Source organism: Humulus lupulus, chromosome 7 (genome assembly GCF_963169125.1).
Source record: "Humulus lupulus chromosome 7, drHumLupu1.1, whole genome shotgun sequence".
NCBI classification, from domain to species: Eukaryota; Viridiplantae; Streptophyta; class Magnoliopsida; order Rosales; family Cannabaceae; genus Humulus; species Humulus lupulus.
Genome location: NC_084799.1, coordinates 171,013,491 through 171,036,783, shown reverse-complemented (window position 1 = coordinate 171,036,783; position 23,293 = coordinate 171,013,491). Strand labels below are relative to the sequence as shown.

Genomic DNA, 23,293 nt, shown 5'->3' with positions numbered 1-23,293 from the left:
CTTGCAGGTGATATACAACACATCAGTACTAGACTTCTTTACCATAAACTCAAAATTATTCTTCATTGCAAAGAGAGCCGCTTTGGTTTTCAATTCCATCTTGTTCTCAAATGTCTTCCCAAGATGTAATTCCCCCAATGCTACACCGGATAAGGGTGATTCAGAACGACTACAAGCTATGACATCTTCTTTTGTAAACATGGGAGCACTCCATTTTCTGTGATCTTCTGTTGAATTTATTGAAATGTTCCCTGTATAGTTATATTCTGTTCCACCAGGACGACTAGAGCTGGTGCCAGGTGTTCGACGTCCTTGACTTGGTGGGTTCTTCCTTGCAATATGACGTATTGGTTGTTCTTGTGCTTCTTCTACTTGCAAATGTTCAGCTAATAGATCATCATCCACTGAATTGTCTCCTAAGTCCTCATTGTGTTCGGCTACCGGATCGTCATTCACATAGGGGTTGTACTCATATTGATTGCCCCTCAAGTCAGCAATAGGAAATCCTAAAGTACTGGCTGCTCCCTCAGGTCCGGGAGTGGAATATGGGTCTGCAATGACAATCTTTTTAACAGGAGTGACACACAAGGCCAACCTTTCTTTAGATGTTACTCCTAAGAATGCACGGACACCAAGATCACTTTCAACATGAACTGGTGTAAATGGTTGGCCGCCACAATGTGTAAGGAACCTCCAATTTCAACTCATAAATCTGTTTATCAACTTTAAGTTCCTTGTGCAATATGTCAAGAAGTTGCAAGTACGTTACAGTATCCTCCATCGGTATCACCATGCATTGAGGGTCCTTGAAAATCCACTTATTCCCTTATAATTCCCAAACACCATTGTAGGATACAAAAACGTAGACAATAGAGCCTGTGTTGGAAAGAAAAACATTAAAATTGTCAGGAAAACTGTCATTTTTGTCAGAAATACATTAAAAAAGAACTTTATCGAGCTAACATCGAGCTTTATCGAGTTAGAATCGAGCTCTTATCGAACCCTATCGAGCTACTATCGAGCTACAATTTCTCAAAACCGAACATAAACCCTCCATCGAACCTTATCGAGCTACTATCGAGCACATATCGAGAAACCTAAACCTATCGAGCTCAAATATTGTAGGGTCCCATCGAACCCTTATCGAGTTTCCATCGAGCACAATCGAGCACTAATACCCAACCCTATCGAGCTATAATCGAGCTCACATCGAGCTCTTACAAGACCTTCTTCTACATACCATCGAGCTCATATTGAATCGTTATCGAGCTGATATCGAGCAAAAAAGTTGCAGAAAACCCAAAAAAACACAGATCGCGGAATCTCTCAAAAAATCCCGAAAAATACACCAATATAGGCTCAAATCTGTTCAAAATAGCCAAAAAAATGTAAACAAATAATACCCAATACATAAAATATAAAATCTTATTACCCATGGTTTTTCTCCTCCAAAAACTCTCAAAATAGATGTTGTCTTTGATATTAACGACTTCACAGAGACAATGGAGATGGCTAACAATAATTTTGACAAGAAAATTATACAAAATTGTAGGTTTTGTGTATGATTTCGTGAGAATGAGAGAGAGAGAGGGAGGAGAGTGGAAGAGAAGGTTTTGTGATTTTTTGATATAATGGGAGGGGTATTTTGGGTATGGGAGGAAAGTTTAACATTAATTTGAAAATATTATTAATGTTGGGATTTTTTGGTAATATTAGGTATTATTAGAGATAAAAAGTGAAATTTCCCTTTTACTTTTGCTTTTGTCATTTGTTGACATTGTCTTCGCTTCTCTTTTTTATTTAGGAAGCACTTCACTATACTCAAATAATAAGCCAGTTACCTTGTGACAATAAGAGATATTTCCAAAACCCCTACACAAGTCAAAATTTAGTTTGATTTGTATTAGTTCCAAAGGGTGCAACTTTTGAAAGATAACATGACTATCCTCTCATATTGTAGTTATTTAGAGTATTCTGCAAATTTTTAGAAAATTTCGAATAATTTATAGTATTGAAAATTAGGTTCAAACATACTATTTTCCACGCGTATAAAAAAATTAGCCATGCGTACAATAGCATGTTTTTAAATTAGTTTTTGACACTGTAAATTATTAAGAATTTTTTGAAAATTAGCAGGATGGTATAAATAACTACAATATACACGGTCATAAAAAAAATCGCGTCGAAAACTATTCACAGTTTAAGAACACAAAAGAGCCCCACCAGTAGGACTCTTTTTCAAACCCTAACATAGAAATTTCCTAGATTCATAATTTATATATGTTCTTATTTAAATATTTTAAATTATTAGAAATTTTTGTGGTAGGGGCTTCAAAAAGAGCCGTACCGGTGGGATTCTTTTGTGTTCTCAACTCGTGAATAGTTTTCGGCGCGATTTTTTTTATGACCGTGTATATTGTAGTTATTTAGAGCATCTGCAAATTTTCAGAAAATTCCAAATAATTTATAGTGCCGAAAATTAGTTTAAAAATAGGTTGTTGCACGCGTGACTAATTTTTTTTATGTGAGTAGAAAATAACATGTTTGAACCTAGTTTTTCGGTACTGTAAATTATTTAGAATTTTTTGAAAATTTGCAGGATGCTTTAAATGATTACAATATACACGATTATAAAAAAAATTACGCTAAAAATTGTTCATGGGTTAGAAATATAAAAAAAAACCCTACGATAAGACTCTTTTTTAAGCCTCTATAGAATACTCTAAAATTATTATATATAAAATTAAAATGGTAATATAATTTCTTTCAATTTTAATTATAATTGCCTAACTTTTGCGTTGACGTGAGGTAAAAAAACTAAAAAAGTCGCCTATTGAGAGATATACCTCCCAACAAATACATACACAAGATCTTTCTAAAATGATAGGTGGGAGAAGAGAAGAGAAAGTGGTCCCAATTTTTATGAAAAAAAAAAGTTTATATTTTTTTGGACCCTGTATTTTTTTTTATTATCTGTTTGGATTTTGTGTTTTGACAAATTATTTTTTAGACTCTATGTTTTGTAAAATAGTTAAAATAGAACCCTAAACTCAATTTTGATGAAGAAAAAATTGAATATAACAACACAGTTTTTAAGCAGAATGATTTTATTTTTGTTCTGAATTGTTAGTTTGGTAAATTATTTGTGATTTTAGTTGAAAAAACATTGACCAAAATCGGATTTAGGGTTCTATTTTAACTATTTTATAAAATATAGGATCCAAAAAATAATTTATTAAAACACAAGTCCAAATAAATAATGGAAAAAAACACATTTACAACAAGTATAAACCAAAAAAAAAAAAACAAAAGAAGAGCATTTATACACATACATAACTGAGTGGGTGGAGTTGGAGTTCGTGTTGCTACCTTTTTCTCTTCGGTTTACTATTTTGTTGTTTCTTCAGCTTACGTGTATGGAGGTTTGACAATAATTATAACAAAACTCACAACACAATTGTGTAAGAAAATAATATATTATGACAACAGTGAACTAAAAATGGTAGCAAGTGATATCTTTAGATCATATTTTCTATCCTATCTTTGAATATGGGCAGTCTCATTCAATTAATTGCTTAGTTTTCTTCTTCTCCTTTCTTATTTATTATTTTTTTATTAGTTTTTTTTATTATATATTTTTGCTCAGAATGAGAGAGTAAGATTCATACTGGAAAAAAAAACCTCTGTCTGAAGCTTGCAATGGCGGTGACAGAAACAAGGAGTGGAAGTTTGGTTTTCGCCATTAATGGCGAGAGGTTCGAGCTTCCAACTGTTGACCCATCAACTACTTTGCTTCAGTTCTTGCGGACTCGGACTCGTTTCAAGAGTGTTAAGCTCAGTTGTGGCGAAGGTTTTCATTCAAATCTTTCCTTCTATTTATCAATCTCTTAATGTTTGTAAATAGGTATGTTAGTTGAGAGTTTAATTAGTCAAGATATGATAATGGGTTCTTTTTTCCACTGTTTTTTTTTCCTTCTTTTTGTTAAATGTTGGCTTGTAATGGTTTTATCTCTTTCTCACAGTACGTGAGTTGTGTTGGATTTGTTGTTTATGTGCTGTATTAGAACAAGTAGTCGTATAGAGATGGAGTAATTTGTTAAGGGAAATTCCCATGTTTTCTGAACCAGATTCTTGTGTATTTTGTTGGTTGAGAAGAAAAGAGCAAAATACACAAGAATAGATTTGGAATTTGTCAACCTAAGATAGCAAACCCCTTTTGCTAAATAAATCTTTTGAATCAGGAAGAGGAGTAAATTTTTGGTATACTGATGTATGCAGGAACAAAATTGTTGGGAAATTTGGTAATATCTATTGACGTCCTGTAAAATTTTATGTTTTCAGGTGGTTGTGGTGCTTGTACCGTGCTGCTATCCAAGTACGATCCAGTAAATGACAGAGTTGAGGATATGACTGCGAGTTCATGTCTTACTCTCTTAAACAGTATAAGTGGGTGTTCAATTACAACATCTGATGGGCTTGGAAATAGCAAAGATGGTCTCCACTCAATTCACCAGAGAATGGGTGGTTTCCATGCTTCTCAATGTGGCTTTTGTACTCCTGGAATGTGTGTTTCAATATTTTCAGCTCTTGTGAATGCTGAGAAAACAGAAGGATTGGACCCTCCTCCAGGGTTCTCTAAGATCACTGTTTCTGAAGCTGAAAAGGCTATTGCGGGAAATCTGTGTCGCTGTACCGGATATCGATCCATTGCTGATGTTTGTAAGAGTTTTGCAGCTGATGTTGATATTGAGGATTTGGGGCTCAACTCCTTTTGGAAAAAGGAAGATAGTAAGGAAGTAAAGGTAAGTAGTTTACCTTTTTATGACCGTAACAATGAGATTTGTACATTTCCTGAGTTCTTGAAAAGGGAAATCAGATCTGTCATGTCTTTGGATTCTAAAAGAGATAGTTGGCTCCGGTCTTCTAGTCTTGAGGAGCTACGAAACTTGCTCCATTGTAATGATGTTGGAGAAGGGACTGAGACAAAATTAGTGGTTGGGAACACAGGGTCTGGTTACTACAAGGAGTTGGAACACTATGAACAATACATTGATCTCAAAGGCATACCTGAACTCTCAATAATTCGAATGGATACAGAGGGGTTCGAATTTGGAGCCGCTGTAACAATTTCAAAAGTAATTGAAGTTCTAAAGGATGCTAAACCAGCTGGATTTCCCTCAAGAGGCGAGATGATGTATAATAAGCTTTCCAATCATATGGAGAAAATTGCTAGCAGATTCATTAGAAATACAGCTAGTATAGGGGGAAATTTGGTGATGGCACAAAGGAAGCATTTTCCTTCAGACATTGCTACTATTCTTCTAGCTGTGGATTCCATGGTAGAGGTGATGAGTGGTAGCAGATGTGAAACTTTTACATTGGAAGAGTTTCTTCAAAGGCCACCTCTAGATTTTAAAAGTATACTTCTAAACATTAAAATTCCAAACTGGGGATCAACCGGAAAAGTTTCTCAGCAAAAAGATTCTGTCCTCCTGTTTGAAACCTATCGAGCTGCACCCAGACCCCTCGGAAATGCATTGCCTTATCTGAATGCTGCCTTCTTGGCTGAGGTTTCTCCTTGTAAAACTTCTGATGGAGTTTTAGTCAGTCACTGTCAGTTGGCTTATGGTGCTTATGGCACTAAACATGCAATCAGAGCTAGAAAGGCAGAAGAATATTTAGGTGGAAAAGTGCTAACTGTTGATGTTTTTTATGAAGCTACTAAATTGGTTAGAGCTACCGTTGTTCCTGAAGATGGTACTTCGAGTCCTGCTTATAGGTCAAGCTTGGCTGTAGGTTTTCTTTTTGAGTTCTTTAGCTCCTTTATTGATACTACAGCTGAAACTACTGATGGATTGTTGGGGAAAGGGAAGAATGCTACATTGGCCAAGGATTTGAAGTTAGGAGAGACTGGAAATCAGTTCAATCATGACAAAATTCCAACTCTGCTATCATCTGGGAAGCAGTTTATTAAAACAAGTCCAGAATATTACCCTGTTGGCAAGCCAATTACAAAATCGGGAGCAACTCTCCAAGCTTCTGGTTCGTATTCTAGACTAAAACATTAATATATTTTTGCTTAAGACTTGCCTAGTTGCATGGAAGGCATCAAAGTAGAAAACAATACATATCGAATTGCATATGTTCTTCTTCTTTTATTATCTTGATATTATTTGTACTTATGTTTGACTTAATTTAGTTTTTGAATGATCTACAGTGCCTCCCTCTATATTTCTGCATATTCCAGTACCTGTTTCAATAGACTTCCATATTTGTTTTTTTTACTTTTTTTTTTCCTTTTTGATGTTATTTATAATTGTCAATGGAGAAATCTTAACCTGTCTGAAACATGAAGTTGAAAATTTAAGGAATTCAACAATTGCTATTTAACCTTACATGTGCTGTAACATGGACTCTATTAGTGTGAAGAAAACAGAGAATGTAATATTGAAAATGATATTCCACTAACTGAGTAAAAATGAGTACAAGGCTGGTACTTACACAGAAGGAAAAAAGAATCAAAACAACTAACTAAGATTAGTTATTAGTTACAACAGGTTGTAACTAGTTGTCCTAGCTGGTCAACTATCAAAACAGAAAACTCATGGCTGAAACTCCCCCTCAAGATGGATTGTAAATGCTTTGCAATCTCATCCTGTCCTTGAGATACTTGAACTGATTAGGAAATAAAGCTTTAGTGAAGATATCTGCCATTTGCTCTTGTGTCGAAATGTGTAGTGTTTTGATGAGACCAGCTTGTAGTTTCTCTCTAACCAAGTGATAATCAATTTCTATGTGTTTTGTTCTCTCATGAAACACTGGGTTTGCTGCAATGTGTTGAGCTGCTTGATTGTCACAATAAAGTTCTACTGGTCAATTGTGAACAATTTTCAGTTCCTTTAAGACGGAAAGTAACCATACCACCTCATAAATTGTGTTCGCCATAGCTCTATACTCAGCTTCAGCAGACGATCTAGAAATGGTATGTTGATTTTTGCTTTTCTATGAGATTAAGGAACTACCAAGGAAGACACAAAAGCCCGAAGTGGACCTCCTTGTATCTTGACAAGCTGCTCAATCCGAATCTGTGTATGCTCCGAGTTGACCTTCAGAATCTGCTGGGAAAAGAAGACCTTGTCCAGGACATGCCTTGACATATTGCAACAGCCTTTGAGCTGCCTTCAAGTGGGGTGTCCTTGGTGTAGCAAGAAATTGGCTAAGCTTGTTGACTGAGAACGTCAAATCTGGTCTGGTTATTGTGAGGTATTGCAGCTTACCAATTATTTTTCAGGACACTAAAGGATCTTCAAGAAGCTCTCTATCATCTTGAGTAAGTTTCAGTTTAGGCTCCATAGGTGTACTTGTTGGTTTGCAACCTAAGAACCCCACATCCTCCAAAAGTTGAAGTGCATAAGGCCTTTGTGAAACAAAAATTCCCTTGTCTGACCGTGCCACTTCAAGACCAAGAAAATATCTCAAATTTCCCAAGTCCTTCAACTTGAATCCAACATTCAATCTAGATTTTAATGCCTCGACCTCTTGTAAATTGTTGCTGGCCAAAACCACATCATCAACATGAACCAAGAGAGCAATGAAACTTGCTGCAGAATGCCTTATAAACAGTGAGTGATCACTAGCTGAATGCTTGAAACCTTCTTCTAACAAAGCACTTAAGAATTTTTCAAACCACTGCCGAGAAGCTTGCTTCAATCCATACAAGGATTTGTGTAACTTGCAAACCGGATTCTGTGGTAACTCCCCCTTAGGACTATACCCTTGTAGAATAGTCATAAATACTTCCTCATGCAAGTCCCCATGCAAAAATGCATTATTGACATCTAATTGGTGTAGAAACCAGCCTTTAACAACTGCAAGTGCAAGAACAACCTTGACAGTAACAAGCTTAGTAACCGGAGCAAAAGTGTCGTTGTAGTCAACACCTTCTTGTTGAGTATAACCTTTTGCGACTAGGCGGGCCTTATACCTCTCTACAGAACCATCAGCATTGTATTTCACCTTGTAAACCCATTTACATCTTACAACATGCTTGCTAGAAGGCAAACTAACAATAGAACAAGTGTTGTTTCTCTCAAGTGCATTAATCTCATCACTCATGGCAGCTTCCCACTCACATATACCAGCAGCTTGTGAATAAGTAACAGGTTCAAGATGGCTAGAAATAGAGAGCACAACTGCTTTAAAAGTTGATGACAGTCGAGTATAATCCAACACTTGAGAAATGGGGTGAGTTGTAACGGGAATGGAAACCTGTGAAACAATAGGTAGAGTGAGATTTAGTAGCTAAAAGACAATGATAATCAGTAAGATAAGAAGGTCTCTTAGTAGACCGAATAGGCCGAGTAGAAGAGGAAGAACACGACTCAGACATAGGTATAACATCAGTTGGAGAAACAGGGTTAGTAACAGAAGAAGAATGCATAGGAGGAAAAAAATTAATATAATCAGATGACAAATTAGAAAGAGTACTATATGGAAAAAATATGCTCATGAAATTGTACATCTCGGGAATAAAAGATTTTATTGCAATCCAAATCAAGTAGCTTGTAAGCTTTCATGCCTATACGATATCCTAGAAAGACACAAGAATTGGCTCGGGAAGAAAACTTAGACCTAGTAGAAAATAGTGTAGAAGAGTAAGAAAGACACCCAAAGGCTTTGAGATGTTGGTATGATGGTTCTTTGTGATGTAAGAGTTCAAAAGAAGACTTGTTTTTTTAGATTGGGAGTGGGGATTCTATTGATTAAGTAAGTAGTAGTGGCTATATAGTCAGCCCAAAAAACTAGAGGACTGTGAGATTGAAAAGGTAATGATTTTCTGACACTGAGAAGCTGAAAGATTAGAGATGGGATCTTGATTGGTACTCAGGTCGTCATCATTTTTCTCATCTTGAGAGCCTGAGAAATGAGCTGCTGGTCTCTGTGAGTGAGAAGGAAGTGATCTTCCTTTGGGCTTGTAACCAAAAGGGTAGCCATGAAGCTTGTAACATTTGGCTATGGTGTGTCCAGCAATACCACAGTGATTACAAACAATCTTGGACCGATGGAACTGAGAACTAGCAGCAAAAGACGTTGGAGCAGAAGGAGGACCAAGATCAAGTGTTTTCGTGAGAACATTGGATAGAGATCTCTGTCTCTCTTCTTGAATCACCGTGGCATACACCTTGTTAATGTTGGGGAGCGGATCTTGCATCAAGATCTGAGATCGAATAGCTGTGTAAGAATCATTTAGCCCAACTAAGAATTCAAGAACTTGATCTTGTTGCCGATATTCTGTGAAGGTCTTCATTGTGCCACAACTATAAACAGGTAGTGGGCGAAATTCCTTGCAGAGATCCCAAAGAGCTTTGAGACGAGTAAAGTAGGTGGTGACATCGTTGGAGTCTTGAGTAAGGGCTTGCATAGATAGCTTGACTTGAAAAATACGAGGGCCATTGTTTTGATGTAACCGATCATGGAACTCATTCCAAATGGCAGTAGCATCATCCAAGTACATTATACTATCGGCAATATCATGAGAGACAGCATGTAGAATCCAAGAGATCACCATACTATTGCAGTAGCACCAAGAATCATAATCGTCATCTTCGGGATGTGGTTGTGGAAGCTTACCATTGATAACCTTGATCTTGTTTTGGCAAGAAGGGACACCATCATCGAACGTTTCCAAGAACTGTAGTTCTCACCGCCTGTGAGAATGGAAGAAAGAAGAACAACTCCTAGTTGTCACCATTGGCAAGATGGTAAGGACTCCGAGAATCATCAATGGAGGGTCGAGCAGAGGAATCAAGAGCAGAAAATCGATTAGCTTCTGTAGTAGTTGTTGTAGATTGAGACTGATTACCACCACGAGCCATGAGGACATAGAAGAACAGAGAAAAGATTGTGAAGAATGAAAGTGGAACAAAGAAAATTCAGAGAAGGATCAATGGCACTGATACCATATTAGTGTGTGTGGATTTATTTCAGTAATTAGTTAGTTGACCACAGCTGTAAATAGGGATCAATTTGGTATTAATACCAAATATTTTGTATATTTATTCTTTCTAAAATTAGGGGATTTTACAGTTGTACTTTCTAGAATTAGTTATTTGTATTTATTAGGTCAGATCCTAGGTTGTATATATATTCCCTCTCTTTGAGATAATAATATATAGAAAAATATTCAAATAATCACATGGTATCAGAGCTCTCCAATTTTTTCTCTGCCTAGCTCTCCAATATTTTTTTTTTTTTCCTTTCCTCTTCTCCGTGTGTTTCTGTTCTTCTTTCCTGACTGCCATGACTGCTGAAAAAGACAGCTCCATCTCAGAGGTAACCTCCAAGACCTCCTCACTAGATCAGCCCCTCTCTACTCCAACTTCCTCTCACGGCAATGAAGCTATCTCCCTAGTTACCAGTCACAAATTCAATGGGCACAATTATCTTCAGTGGTCCCAATCTGTGGTGATGTATATTGGTGGAAAAGGCAAGGAGGAGTATCTCACAGGTGAAATCTCTGCTCCAAAACAAGATGATCCTGCCTTCAAAACTTGGAAATCTGAGGCCCTTCAGCAGCTTCTAAATCAGTTCTCCACATCGTTGACTGCCTCTCATGGTACTGGAATGTTGGCAGAACGAGGTAATAAATCAGTAGCTTATTTTGTCAATAAAAGAACTACTAAACCTTGGATTCTTGATTCTGGGGCGTCAGATCACATGACAGGAGATGCATCCAATTTTTCTGAGTTTCACATGAGTACAGGAAATCAAACTGTCAAAATTGCTGATGGAACACTATCTAAAGTTGAGGGTGTGGGTTCAGTCATCATAAATAAAGACCTAACCCTCACATCTGTACTCTATGTACCAAAATTGGATTGTAATTTACTTTCTATTAGTAAATTTACTCGTGACCACCATTGTGTGACTAAATTTTTCTCAAATCTTTGTGTGTTTCAGGACTTGGATTCGGGGAAGAGGATTGGCAGTGCTGAGATGTGTTCTGGTCTGTATGTTCTAAGGAATGAAACTCAATCTACTCGCACAGCCCAAAAATTTAGTTTGCTTTCTTTGAATAACCAATCCATTTCTTGTTCTAATAAAGATAGTGATATTATGCTATGGCACTATCGTCTTGGTCATCCAAATTTTTTGTATTTGTCAAAAATGTTTCCCTCTTTATTTATTAATAAAAATCCAAACTCCTTTTGCTGTGAAATTTGTCAGTTTGCAAAACACACTCGCAATAGTTATTCTAGATCAACATATAAACCATCCAAACCTTTTTCATTAATTCATAGTGATGTTTGGGGGCCTTCGCGGGTCAATACTATAACGGGAAAAAGATGGTTTATATCTTTTATAGATGATCACACGAGATTAACTTGGGTGTTTCTCATGAAAAATAAATCAGAAGTGGGTGCAATATTTCAGTGCTTTCATTCTATGATTCAAACACAGTTTCAAACTAAGATTCAAATTCTCAAAACCGACAATGCCAAAGATTTCTTTAATTCTATTCTTGGTCCTTATCTGATACAACAAGGCATCATTCACTTAAGTTCTTGTGTTGATACTCCTCAGCAAAATGGAATTGTTGAACGCAAAAATCGACATCTCCTTGAAGTTGCTCGATCTCTCATGTTTGGGACTCATGTTCCCAAATTTTTCTGGGGTGATGCCATTCTTACTGCTGCATACCTCATCAATCGAATGCCATCCAAGGTGCTAAAATTTCAAACTCCTTGTCATACTCTTTTGCAACTATTCCCTCATACTCGGTTCATTAGTTTTGTTGACCCTAAAATCTTTGGATGCATTGTTTTTGTACATATCTATTCACAACATCGTAGTAAGTTGGATCCTAAGTCTATCAAATGTATCTTTATTGGTTATTCCTCCCATCAAAAGGGTTATAAGTGTTATTCTCCTACAACTCGAAAAACTTATAACTCTATGGACGTAACCTTTTTTGAAAAACATGCTTACTACAAATCTGAGATTCAGGGGGAGAATGTAAATGAATCTCATCTTTGAGAGAGTATTCCAGGTACCCATACTGACATTATTCCAGGTACTCATACTCATACTCCACCTCTCGATCATACTCATACTCATACTCCACCTCTCGATCAATTTTCCAATCCAGTCAAAGACACTTCTTCGACCTCTTCAGTCATGGAAAATCAAGGTCCATCTAATTCTTCTCAAGTCATAGAAAATCAAGATCCACTCATGACTATTGAGTCTCAACAACAAGAACCTAAAGAGATCCGTGTCTACCAAAGAAGGAAATATTCTGACAAAGAATTAAATGATCAAACACATCTTGAGTGCCGCCATGAATCGGAACTGGATCCACATCCTCCAGAAATACATTCAGGTTTGAGTAATCCTAGTCGTGATAATGTTATTCATATAAATGATGACCTGCCTATTGCTTTAAGAAAAAGTGTTCGAGCTTGTACTCAACATCCTATTGGCAACTTTGTGTCCTACAAAATCTTATCTCCATCCTATCAGGCATTTGTTTCTACTCTTGACAGTGTACAGATTCCTCGTACAATTCAAGAGGCACTAACTGATCCTAGTTGGAAAAAGGCTATACAAGATGAGGTCAACGCCCTGGTGAAGAATGGTACTTGGGAAATCACAAAATTGCCAACTGGAAAGAAACCCGTGGGATGCAAGTGGGTATTCACTATTAAGCATAAAGCAGATGGTAGCATTGAGAGGCTTAAAGCTCGCTTGGTTGCCAAGGGTTTCACTCAGTCTTATGGGATAGATTATCAAGAGACTTTTGCACCCGTTGCTAAACTCAACACCATCCGTGTCCTTCTCTCTCTTGCTGCAAATCAGGACTGGCCACTACACCAACTAGATGTTAAGAATGCTTTTTTGAATGGTGACCTTGAAGAAGAAGTCTATATGGATATCCCACCTGGTTTTGAGAATTCATCCAACCACGATAAAGTATGTAGACTCAAAAAATCTCTATATGGCCTTAAGCAATCTCCACGAGCATGGTTTGGAAAATTCACTAAGTCAATCATTCAGAATGGCTATACACAATGTCAGGCAGATCACACATTGTTTGTCAAACTCGACTCAGATAAAAGGATAGCTATCCTAATCGTTTATGTTGATGATATAATATTGACAGGTGATTACAAGGAGGAACTAGTAATGTTGAAAAGTTTCTTATCAAAGGAATTTGAGATTAAAGATCTAGGGTATCTCAGATATTTTCTTGGCATGGAAATTGCATGATCAAGACATGGCATTTTTGTTTCTCAACGTAAGTATGTTCTTGACTTACTCAAAGAAACAGGAATGCTTGGGTGTAAACCAGCCTCAACTCCAATGGAATCAAACAAGAAAATTGGCTCTGGGACTGATCAGACACCTGTGGACAGGGGGAGATATCAAAGGCTAGTTGGACGTCTTATTTATTTATCTCACACTAGACCTGACATTGGTTTTCCTGTTAGTGTGGTGAGTCAATACATGAATAATCCAACAGAGGAACACATGGAAGCAGTTACAAGGATCCTGAGATATCTCAAGATGACTCCAGGAAAAGGTGTGCTTTTCAGGAAGAGTGAAAATAAGGAAATCAGAGTGTACACTGATGCAGACTGGGCAGGAGATATAACAGACAGAAGGAGTACTTCAGGTTACTGTTCTTATGTTTGGGGTAATCTAGTAACATGGAGAAGTAAGAAACAGGCAGTTGTTTCTAGAAGCTCAGCTGAAGCTGAGTTTAGAGCTCTAGCTCTCGGCATTTGTGAGGGAATTTGGCTGAAAAAGTTACTTGGCGAACTGGGAGTATTTACAAAAGAGTCTATCCAAATGTTTTGTGACAATCAAGCTGCCATTAGCATTGCAAAAAATCCTGTACATCATGACGGGATTAAACATATTGAGATAGAAAGACACTTCATCACTGAGAAGATTGAGAATGCCATTGTTCAAACCGTTTATATTCCATCAAGATTTCCAACAGCTGACATCCTCACTAAAGCTCTCCCAAGAACCAGCTTTGAAGATTTAATTTGCAAGCTTGGGATGTTTGATATATACAACCAAGCTTGAGGGGGAGTGTGGATTTATTTCAGTAATTAGTTAGTTGACCACAGCTGTAAATAGGGATCAATTTGGTATTAATACCAAATATTTTGTATATTTATTTTTTCTAAAATTAGGGGATTTTACAGTTGTACTTTCTAGAATTAGTTATTTGTATTTATTAGGTCAGATCCTAGGTTGTATATATATTCCCTCTCTTTGAGATAATAATATATAGAAAAATATTCAAATAATCACAGTGTGAAGAAAACAGAGAATGTAATATTGAAAATGACATTCCACTGAGTAAAATAAGTACAAGACTGGTGCTTATACAGAAAGAAAAAAGAATCAAAACAACTAACTAAGATTAGTTATTAGTTACAACATGTTGTAACTAATTGTCCTAGCTGGTCAACTATCAAAACAGAAAATTCATGGCTGAAATACTCTCTTCCATCTTTCAGGGTCATTTAGTATTTAGTATTATGCTTATTTCTATGTGAATGACAGTGTATGCATCTCTTTGTCCGCCTGTCTATTTTATTTATTTATTTTTTGCTTCCTTTATGCTGTTTCTTTTTAATAATTACATTGTCAAGAGAACTATGGTCCGGTGTCTTTGTTCCTCTAATATTTCTCATGATTACTGCTAATTAAATTGCTTCGAGATATTTCTTCCTTTTTTCTTAACAACAAATACTTGTCTCATTTATGCTGATAATCTGTGTAGGCGAGGCTGTATATGTAGATGACATTCCTTCACCACTGAATTGCTTGCATGGAGCATTTGTTTATACCACAGAACCTTTTGCACGAGTGAAGAATATAACATTCAAGCCTGAACAACAGCCCCACGGAGTAGTTGATGTTATATCTGTTAAAGATATCCCTGAAGGTGGGGAGAACATTGGATCTAGGACCATGTTTGGTACTGAACCTTTATTTGCTGATGATCTCACTGAGTGTGCTGGTCAGCGTCTAGCTTTTGTGGTAACTCCAACTCCCACTGTACATCTTTATGTGTAATGGCTCTCTTCAACTGACTCTAATTTATTCTATAGGTTTCAAGCATATCAATCGTCTTTGTTTATTGCAATTGTCTTTGTTTATTGGGATTTCTGTTCTTTGTTAGGTTGCAGATACTCAGAAACATGCAGATGTGGCAGCGGAGTTAGCAGTGGTTGATTATGGAGTAGAAGATCTAGAACCACCAATTTTAACTGTTGAAGAGGCTGTTAGAAGATGTAGTTTTTTTGAAGTGCCTTCTGTTATTTACCCAAAACAAGTTGGTGATGCATCAAAAGGAATGGCTGAAGCTGATCATAAAATTATAGCTGCTAAGGTATTTCAGTTTCATCTATTTAAAAGAAATTGAATGTACTACAGCATCGTGAGAGAGAGAGAGAGAGAGAAAGTTGCATAAACACTGATTTTGCTTCTCTGCGCAGTATTTAATTTATAGTTTTGATCTTACCAGATCAAGCTTCCTTCACAATACCATTTCTACATGGAGACTCAAACTGCCCTTGCTATACCAGATGAAGACAACTGCATGGTTGTTTATAGTTCAAATCAGTGTCCTGAATTAGTACACGATGTTATTGCAAAATGTTTGAGTATACCAGGACATAATGTCCGTGTTATCACAAGAAGGGTTGGAGGTGGCTTTGGAGGAAAGGCCGTTAAAGCGATGCCTGTAAGTATTATTATAAAATCACTTTTATTTCTCCTTTTTCTTCCTAAGATACCCAAATACTTAAATCATGATTGAAAGATTAACTTATATCCCTGTGAAGATGAGTAAAAATTTGTTCTACAAAAAACAAATCTTTAGAAAAGCTGTAAGCTTACTTGACATAATGTTTTCAGTTACTTTTCGACAAGTATGTTATTATCTTCGTGAGAAAAATAACCCGAGATGTTTATTCTTGTCTTGGTTGATATCCTTGCAAAATTCTCTTATTCCTTTCCAATCTGTTTGATCAACATACAGCTGCTACCTTTCATAAGCTTCAACCCCTCTTACTGGTATGGAATCCATGACCTGAAACCGGAAAGAAAACAAAGAAAGACAATACTGCAGAGAAAGAAAAAAAGAAAAGCCTTTTGTGTAAAGATATCTTTTGCATGTAGGAGAAAAGATACATTTATAGGCTAGGTTGAGAAACCACAACCTTTATTATAGGAAAGAAATAAACCAAAGTAAATGGAGAGAATCAAGATGAATCGATCCATTTTTTAGCTTGCAATTGTTGTTGGTATTATATATTAATCGGTTTGACCAAGTTGTTTGATTTGAGAATGGGCTTTCTGTTTTATACTGCTGGTGATTTCCTTCATTTGAAGAAGGTTAGACCTTTCCTCATACTCATCAGCTGCTGTCTTTCCTACTTTGTTTTGATTTCAGTCTTGGCTATCCTTATTAAAAGAAAATGGAAGGAAATAGTAACTAAATGGGGAAAGTACATGTATCACACGCTTAAAATTTATAAATGTTTTATTAAAATTAATTAAAATGATTTAAAATAATTAAAAACATATATATTTTCATCAATTTAAAATATAAGTTTTTTTTTTAAAAAATAAGTAAAGAAAAAAATATAAGTTTTAATTATTTTGATTAATTTTACTATTCTTAATTTTTTTTATTATTTTGAAAGTGAAAATAATTTAAAATTTTAAAAATAACTAAAATCCTATATTTTTCACTTTCTTATTCTTTCTCAAAATAATTTTATAAAATAGGTATAAAAGTGCAACATTTTAAAATATTAGGTATATTTACCGCTAAAAAAATGTTTAGGTATAAAAGTGTAATATTTTGAAGATATTGACTATATTTACCGCTAAAAAAATGATTAGGTATAAAAGTGTAATATTTTGAAAACATTGGGGATTTTAACCGCCATTTACTCTATATATAACTTAATTGCAGAACATAAAATTTACACCCATTATGTCTCTAGTCTTCTTTTGGACTATTAAAAGATATATAAATCTTCACTTCCCATCACAAATGCATTTCGAATAGCTGCTTTAGAATAGTTTGAAGCTGTTGGAATGATGATTTAGTACTGAGGATGTATTTCATAATTCTGAATAATTCTCTCCTGTATGGCGTCATAAGCTTGCTTACTCTGCCTCTTTGGCCCCGTTTGGGACAGTTTTTAAAAAAGCGAAAAGCAGCTTTCTGGAAAAGCTAGACAATAATGGTGTTTGGTAAACAGTAAGAAAATAGTTTATTGAATAATTTATGCAGAAGCTACAACTATAAGCTAAAGCTGGCAAAACCCAACTTTTAGCTTTTTCTAAAAATAAATTTTTGAAAAAACTTTGCAATTAACTTATTTATTATATATTACTCAAAATAAAAATATTTAAAATAAATTAAGATTATAATAAAATAAACAATATTTAATTCTTAAATATGTATTTTTTCAAAAAATATTTTTATAATTTATATTTATTAGATATTATTTTATTTTAGTAAGGTTAAATTAACAAACTACTTTAATATAGAGTTTATTATACACTATAACATTATTTTTGTATCTCATAGTATTTTAAATTATAATTTATCACAAACTTATCAATTTCATGTTTTAGGAATAAAAATAATTAAAGACATAAAAAATGAGAGTTTTGAGATAATTTAAGTTTTACATATTTGATTAAATCATGAACAAGATTATAATACTATCATCATTATAATTAGAATCTTAACTACATCGACTAGTTATCTTATATATACACAATAATACATATATTATATAATATAATATTTTTTTTATAATCACTTTAATAGTCTCTTTTAAAAAATATATTTAATTTAAACATATAAATTTGTTTAGATAAAATAAATATGACATCCTGATACAACTTTTCCAACTTACAGTACTTTAAATCTGTAATTTACCAAACACTCAACAACTTTGTCCCGCAGTACAACACAACTACAGCTGCTTTTCTCCACAGCACAGTACCAAACTGACCCATCACAAATGCATTTCGAATAGCTGCTTTAGAATAGTTTGAAGCTGTTGGAATGATGATTTAGTACTGAGGATGTATTTCATAATTCTGTTAATTCTCTCCTGTATGACGTCATAAGCTTGCTTACTCTGCCTCTTTATCTCTCCTTTATAACTAAATTGAAAATTAAGGCATTCTTTACATAATGATAATTCAGGTTGCAACAGCATGTGCGCTTGCAGCACAAAAATTACGCCGCCCTGTCAGGATATATATGGATCGAAAAACTGATACAATATTGGCAGGAGGAAGGCATCCCATGAAAATAACCTACAGTGTTGGATTTAAGTCAGATGGGAAGATTACAGCTTTAGAACTGGAAATATTAATTGATGCAGGCATGTCTGTAGATATAAGTCCTGCCATGCCAGCAAATTTTATGGGTACATTTAAGAAGTATGATTGGGGTGCCCTGGCTTTTGACATAAAGGTATGCAAAACAAATCGTTCAAGTAAGACGGCAATGCGAGGTCCTGGAGAGGTACAGGGATCATTTATAGCTGAAGCTATAATTGAGCATGTTGCATCTTTTCTCTCAATGGAAGTTGATTCTGTCAGACAAAAAAATCTTCACACACACAAGAGTCTTAGTTTATTTTATGGAGATAGTGCTGGTGAAGCTCAAGAGTATACTTTACCATCAATGTGGGATATGGTAGCTATGTCTTCAAAATTTAGTCAAAGGGCTCAAATGATAGAAGAGTTTAATATGTGTAATAGATGGAAAAAACGGGGAATATCTAGAGTACCAATCGTGGCTGAGATGACGCTCAGAGCAACTCCAGCGAAAGTAAACATTCTATCAGATGGATCTGTTGCTGTTGAAGTAGGCGGAATTGAGCTGGGCCAGGGGCTCTGGACAAAGGTGAAGCAGACGGCTGCTTTTGCTCTCACTTCAATCATTGCGGATGGAACTGAACACTTCTTGGATAAAGTGCGAGTCATACAGGCTGATACATTGAGCTTGATCCAAGGGGGATATACGGCAGGAAGTACTACATCTGAGGCAAGCTGTGCGGCAGTCAGACTGTGCTGTGAGGTCTTGGTTGAGAGATTAACTCCTATTAAAGAAAAGTTGCAGGAATCACTTGGCTCTAATCCTATCAAATGGGAGACGCTGATTGCTCAGGTATCTACTTGGATTTCATTGTTTCTTTCTCTTTATGATTATAAAATAAAGTCTTTTTCCTGACTTATGAACTTACTAATCATGGTACTATAATTTGTTTTTTCCTCAATCAGCAGTAGCTTTCAAGTAATTCTGGCATTCTTTCTAATGTGTTTGCATTATTCTCAAATTTAATCATAATCTTTTTTTTCCTTGATTTTGGTCAATGCAGGGTTACTCACAATCCATAAGTTTATCACATATTTCTTACTATGTCCCTGATATGTCTTCCATGCAATACTTGAACTTTGGCACAGCAGTGAGTGAGGTGAGTCTTTCACAAAAACTTTCTTATTTTGTTTCAGGACTGCGTACGTAAAATAAATTATCAACTAAATTTATAACTCGACTTAACTCTTAAACCTGAAACAGTTCATTGATCTTACTAAAAATCATTTATCAGCATGATAGTTTCAGTCTTTAGCTGATGAAAGATATTTAATCTGTGTTTCTGAATTTATCCATCACAGGTTGAGATAGATCTTCTGACTGGAGAAACCTCGATTTTGCAATCGGATATTATCTATGACTGTGGACAAAGTCTCAACCCTGCAGTAGATCTTGGACAGGTAACCCTGATTGCATGTGGTATATTAGACAGTTTCTCATTTGTTGTTCATTCCATTGATATTTTATTGGTATATTCAGTCTACTGGTTGAAAAAGTTTCATTTATACTATGATAGAAAGAAGGAAAACAGTTGGATTTTTATTATAAAAAATAAATTTGGCGTGAGATGCAGTATATTGTACGGGCATTTTAGGTTGTAAATCAGATTATCTACGTCATCTTTTTCAAATACATCTCCGTTTCTTATTGAAAAAAAAAACAAAAAGGAGGAAAACTTAGCAATAGGTTTGGAGGGAGGGAAAATGTGAATTCTAAAAGGGGGAAAAAGTGTTTCCTTATTTTTGGTGGAGAGAAAATGAGAGATTTATTATTTTTTATTTGTAAAGCTTGTAAAATTACTATATTTCCCCTTAACCAATTTCCACTAAATTCTAATTGTCATCTCTCATTTTCACTAAACTACTAGATTACTTAATCTTTCTTAAATTAAAATTATAAGAATCTATGAGAAATTAGATTTTTGGCTAATTATGCATATTAAAATTAGTAATGGATTGTGTTATTTTCATACGTATTCAATATTGACAATTGTATAATTAAAATTTGAGAAAATTAGGCGATAGTTTTTTTTTCTTTAATTATTTTTAATGCTTGTAAAACAACTATATTTCCCTTAACCAATTACTATTTTTAAAATGAGTAAATTTTAAATCCGCTGAATTCTTAATTTCTACTCTCCATGCCAAACAATAAAAAGATCAAGATTTTTCATTGGGATAAATAAAAAAAACATTTCATTTCTTAAAAATGAAAAATTAAAAAGTTTCTAAATAAAATAGATGATTAAATAGAAAATGAAGGTTTAATACAATTTCAACTATAAATTTATGAAAAAATTAATTAAAAAATACAGTAAAGGTAAATTTTTTTATTTATGGATATTGTATATAATCTTTAGAGATTAGAAAGATTTATTTTAAATGAAAAAAAATTACAGTTTTTAATCTATTAGAAATTTGGTGTACTAATAAAAATGTAATCATTAAAAAAATGTATTTATATATTTAGGTGTGTAAATATAACTCCTTTGTCAATGGCTTTGCAACTTGGGAAAACTTCTACTTATTATTATATCTAAAAGCACAAGACAAGTAAAAACCTTGATTTATTTTATTGTTTGGATAATATTATATAAAAAGAGGTGTTTTTTTTTAAGTGTTTGGATAATTAATAAAAAAAATTATAAGTAAATTAGGAATTATAAAAATTATTCTAATTCAGAAAATAGCTTCTCAAAAGTTCTTTTGAATTGAAAAATAACCTTTTATTTTTTAACCAAACATTTTCCAAAGTACTATTCTTTTTGAATTCTAAAAGCTAAGAGCAACATAAAAAAAAGCTTACCCAAACGGGATTATAATGCTGAGTAATTTTCATTTATAAATAGAGACTTTATTTTTGTGCAGATTGAAGGAGCTTTTGTACAAGGAATTGGGTTTTTCTTGTCTGAAGAATACCTATCAAATTCCAATGGACTGGTGGTTGCTAATGGAACATGGACATACAAGATTCCTTCATTAGACACCATACCCAAACAGTTCAATGTTGAAGTATTGAACAGCGGACGTCACAAAAAACGTGTTCTCTCTTCCAAAGGTATTTTTCTTCTTTCTCAATTCAACATTTGTGTTCAGTGTAATAGAAAAGATAAGGTAGTAAAATTTTTGCATTGAACTGTGAAAATTCTGGATCATCAAGTTCTAAAATTGAGAGATCCCTTAACAATTCTACATAATAAAAATTATCACAAGAAAAATGATCTGGTGTTTACATAATTTTAAAAAAGTAACTTTGGGGGAGAGAGGACCTTAATAGTACGGATTAGAAGGATTTAAGCCTCTGGCAATTCAAAATTTATTTGGTAGATAGATAGAAAAGACAGCCACTGGGATGATAAGTTTGAATGATTTAGCTGTATTGGCTGCTGAATCTTTAAACTATTAGGAAAACACAGTTTGGAACTTCCTGTGGGATTTCATATAGATAGGGGTTGAGTCGAGGCACTTGGCTCCTGATTTCATGCTGTGTCCAGTAGCTTAGTGACAGCATTTGTTTGCTTTTTATTTTCTGTCCTTCAGCTAACTTTTGTTCAGAGTTCAATTCATGGGTTAAAATCACTTCGTTTTCTTTCCTGGTCAATTGAAAATTTTAATCCATTTTCTTGGGAGGATAAATTCCCAATTCTGGAGGTTTTCTTTACAATAATTATTGATAAAAATCATGTACAAACTAATATTTTGTGATTAGGGAAGGGAACAAGAAAAGGACCTCATTATAAAACATTTAATTGATATAAACTAAACTACATGTAGCCGTGAGAAACTTGTAAAGGAGACTATGATAGAAAGATGGGGATTTTATGATGCTGCAGATATGTAAAATTCTATGGGAATGATTTTGCCTCATGAAAATATTAGTTCCTTTGTAAAGAAGCCCTTGTTACTACTCCACATGGTTTACATAATACATTCAATGAAGTCTTTCCATTTTCCAAAGGCTACCCTATCTAATGACAAGCCTTAACCAAAACTAAAATTATCATTTTGTGTAGCTTCCGGAGAGCCACCATTGCTTCTGGCAGTTTCTGTTCACTCTGCTACAAGAGCTGCCATCAAAGCAGCAAGAAAACAAATCATTTCATGGGGCAGCTCGGGAGGATCTGACTCCATATTCCAATTGGATGTACCTGCTACTATGCCAGTTGTGAAAGAGTTTTGCGGACTGGAGATTGTGGAGAGGTACTTGGAAAGGAAAAAAGGCGGAAACTGAAGACACTACCGAGGCTGCTAAGTATAGTTTATAGTTTATACATAAGGTTCATGCCTAGTCTCTAAAATAAAGCCTCAGTTATAATATGAATAAGATCTGTTAGATCATTAGTTTAAATCATTTTCTTTTTCTTTGTTTCTTTCTTGGTTACAAAGTATTAGACAATAAATGTAGAATAAGTGTACTCTGTACACAAATAAGTATTATGGAAAAGGGAAAAGTAGTAGTGCTTTAGATTTGTTGATGTTTAGTCTCAATTAGAGGCTTTCACCCTTCAATAAAATCTTGTTATAGATTTCCCAAATATTATTATGTATTCATGGTGTTATCATGGTGTTTTAAAGAGACTCGTTTATCACCAGATTCAATTGCTAAAATAGCCTTATGACATGAGCTACTTGTGAGGGATCTGAAGTGTTGATACACCACAGATATATAGATGAAACAATAGTTTGCTATGAGAAAATGAGTGATTTGATTAAATCAGACAGAAAATTCGAAATCTTTGGTTTCTCCCCCAGAACTACTGCCATAAGATATGCATACAACACACACACTCTCATCTAATTTATACTAGGGGTGGCAATTTGGGTCACGACATGATGACACGACACGATTAAGGTA

General features: G+C 34.7%; 1 protein-coding gene across 1 annotated transcript; it reads left to right on the top strand.

The window, feature by feature from the left end:
• Window positions 1-3,515: 3,515 nt before the first annotated feature.
• On the top strand, window positions 3,516-22,985 carry LOC133788810 (indole-3-acetaldehyde oxidase). The gene is made up of 10 exons (XM_062226410.1): window positions 3,516-3,850; window positions 4,342-6,042; window positions 14,801-15,060; window positions 15,203-15,412; window positions 15,548-15,766; window positions 18,260-19,231; window positions 19,443-19,538; window positions 19,741-19,839; window positions 21,307-21,496; window positions 22,452-22,985. The coding sequence occupies exons 1-10, from the start codon at window positions 3,700-3,702 to the stop codon at window positions 22,667-22,669; spliced, it is 4,116 nt and encodes a 1,371-aa protein (XP_062082394.1). The 5' UTR covers window positions 3,516-3,699; the 3' UTR covers window positions 22,670-22,985.
• The last annotated feature ends 308 nt before the right edge of the window (window positions 22,986-23,293 follow it).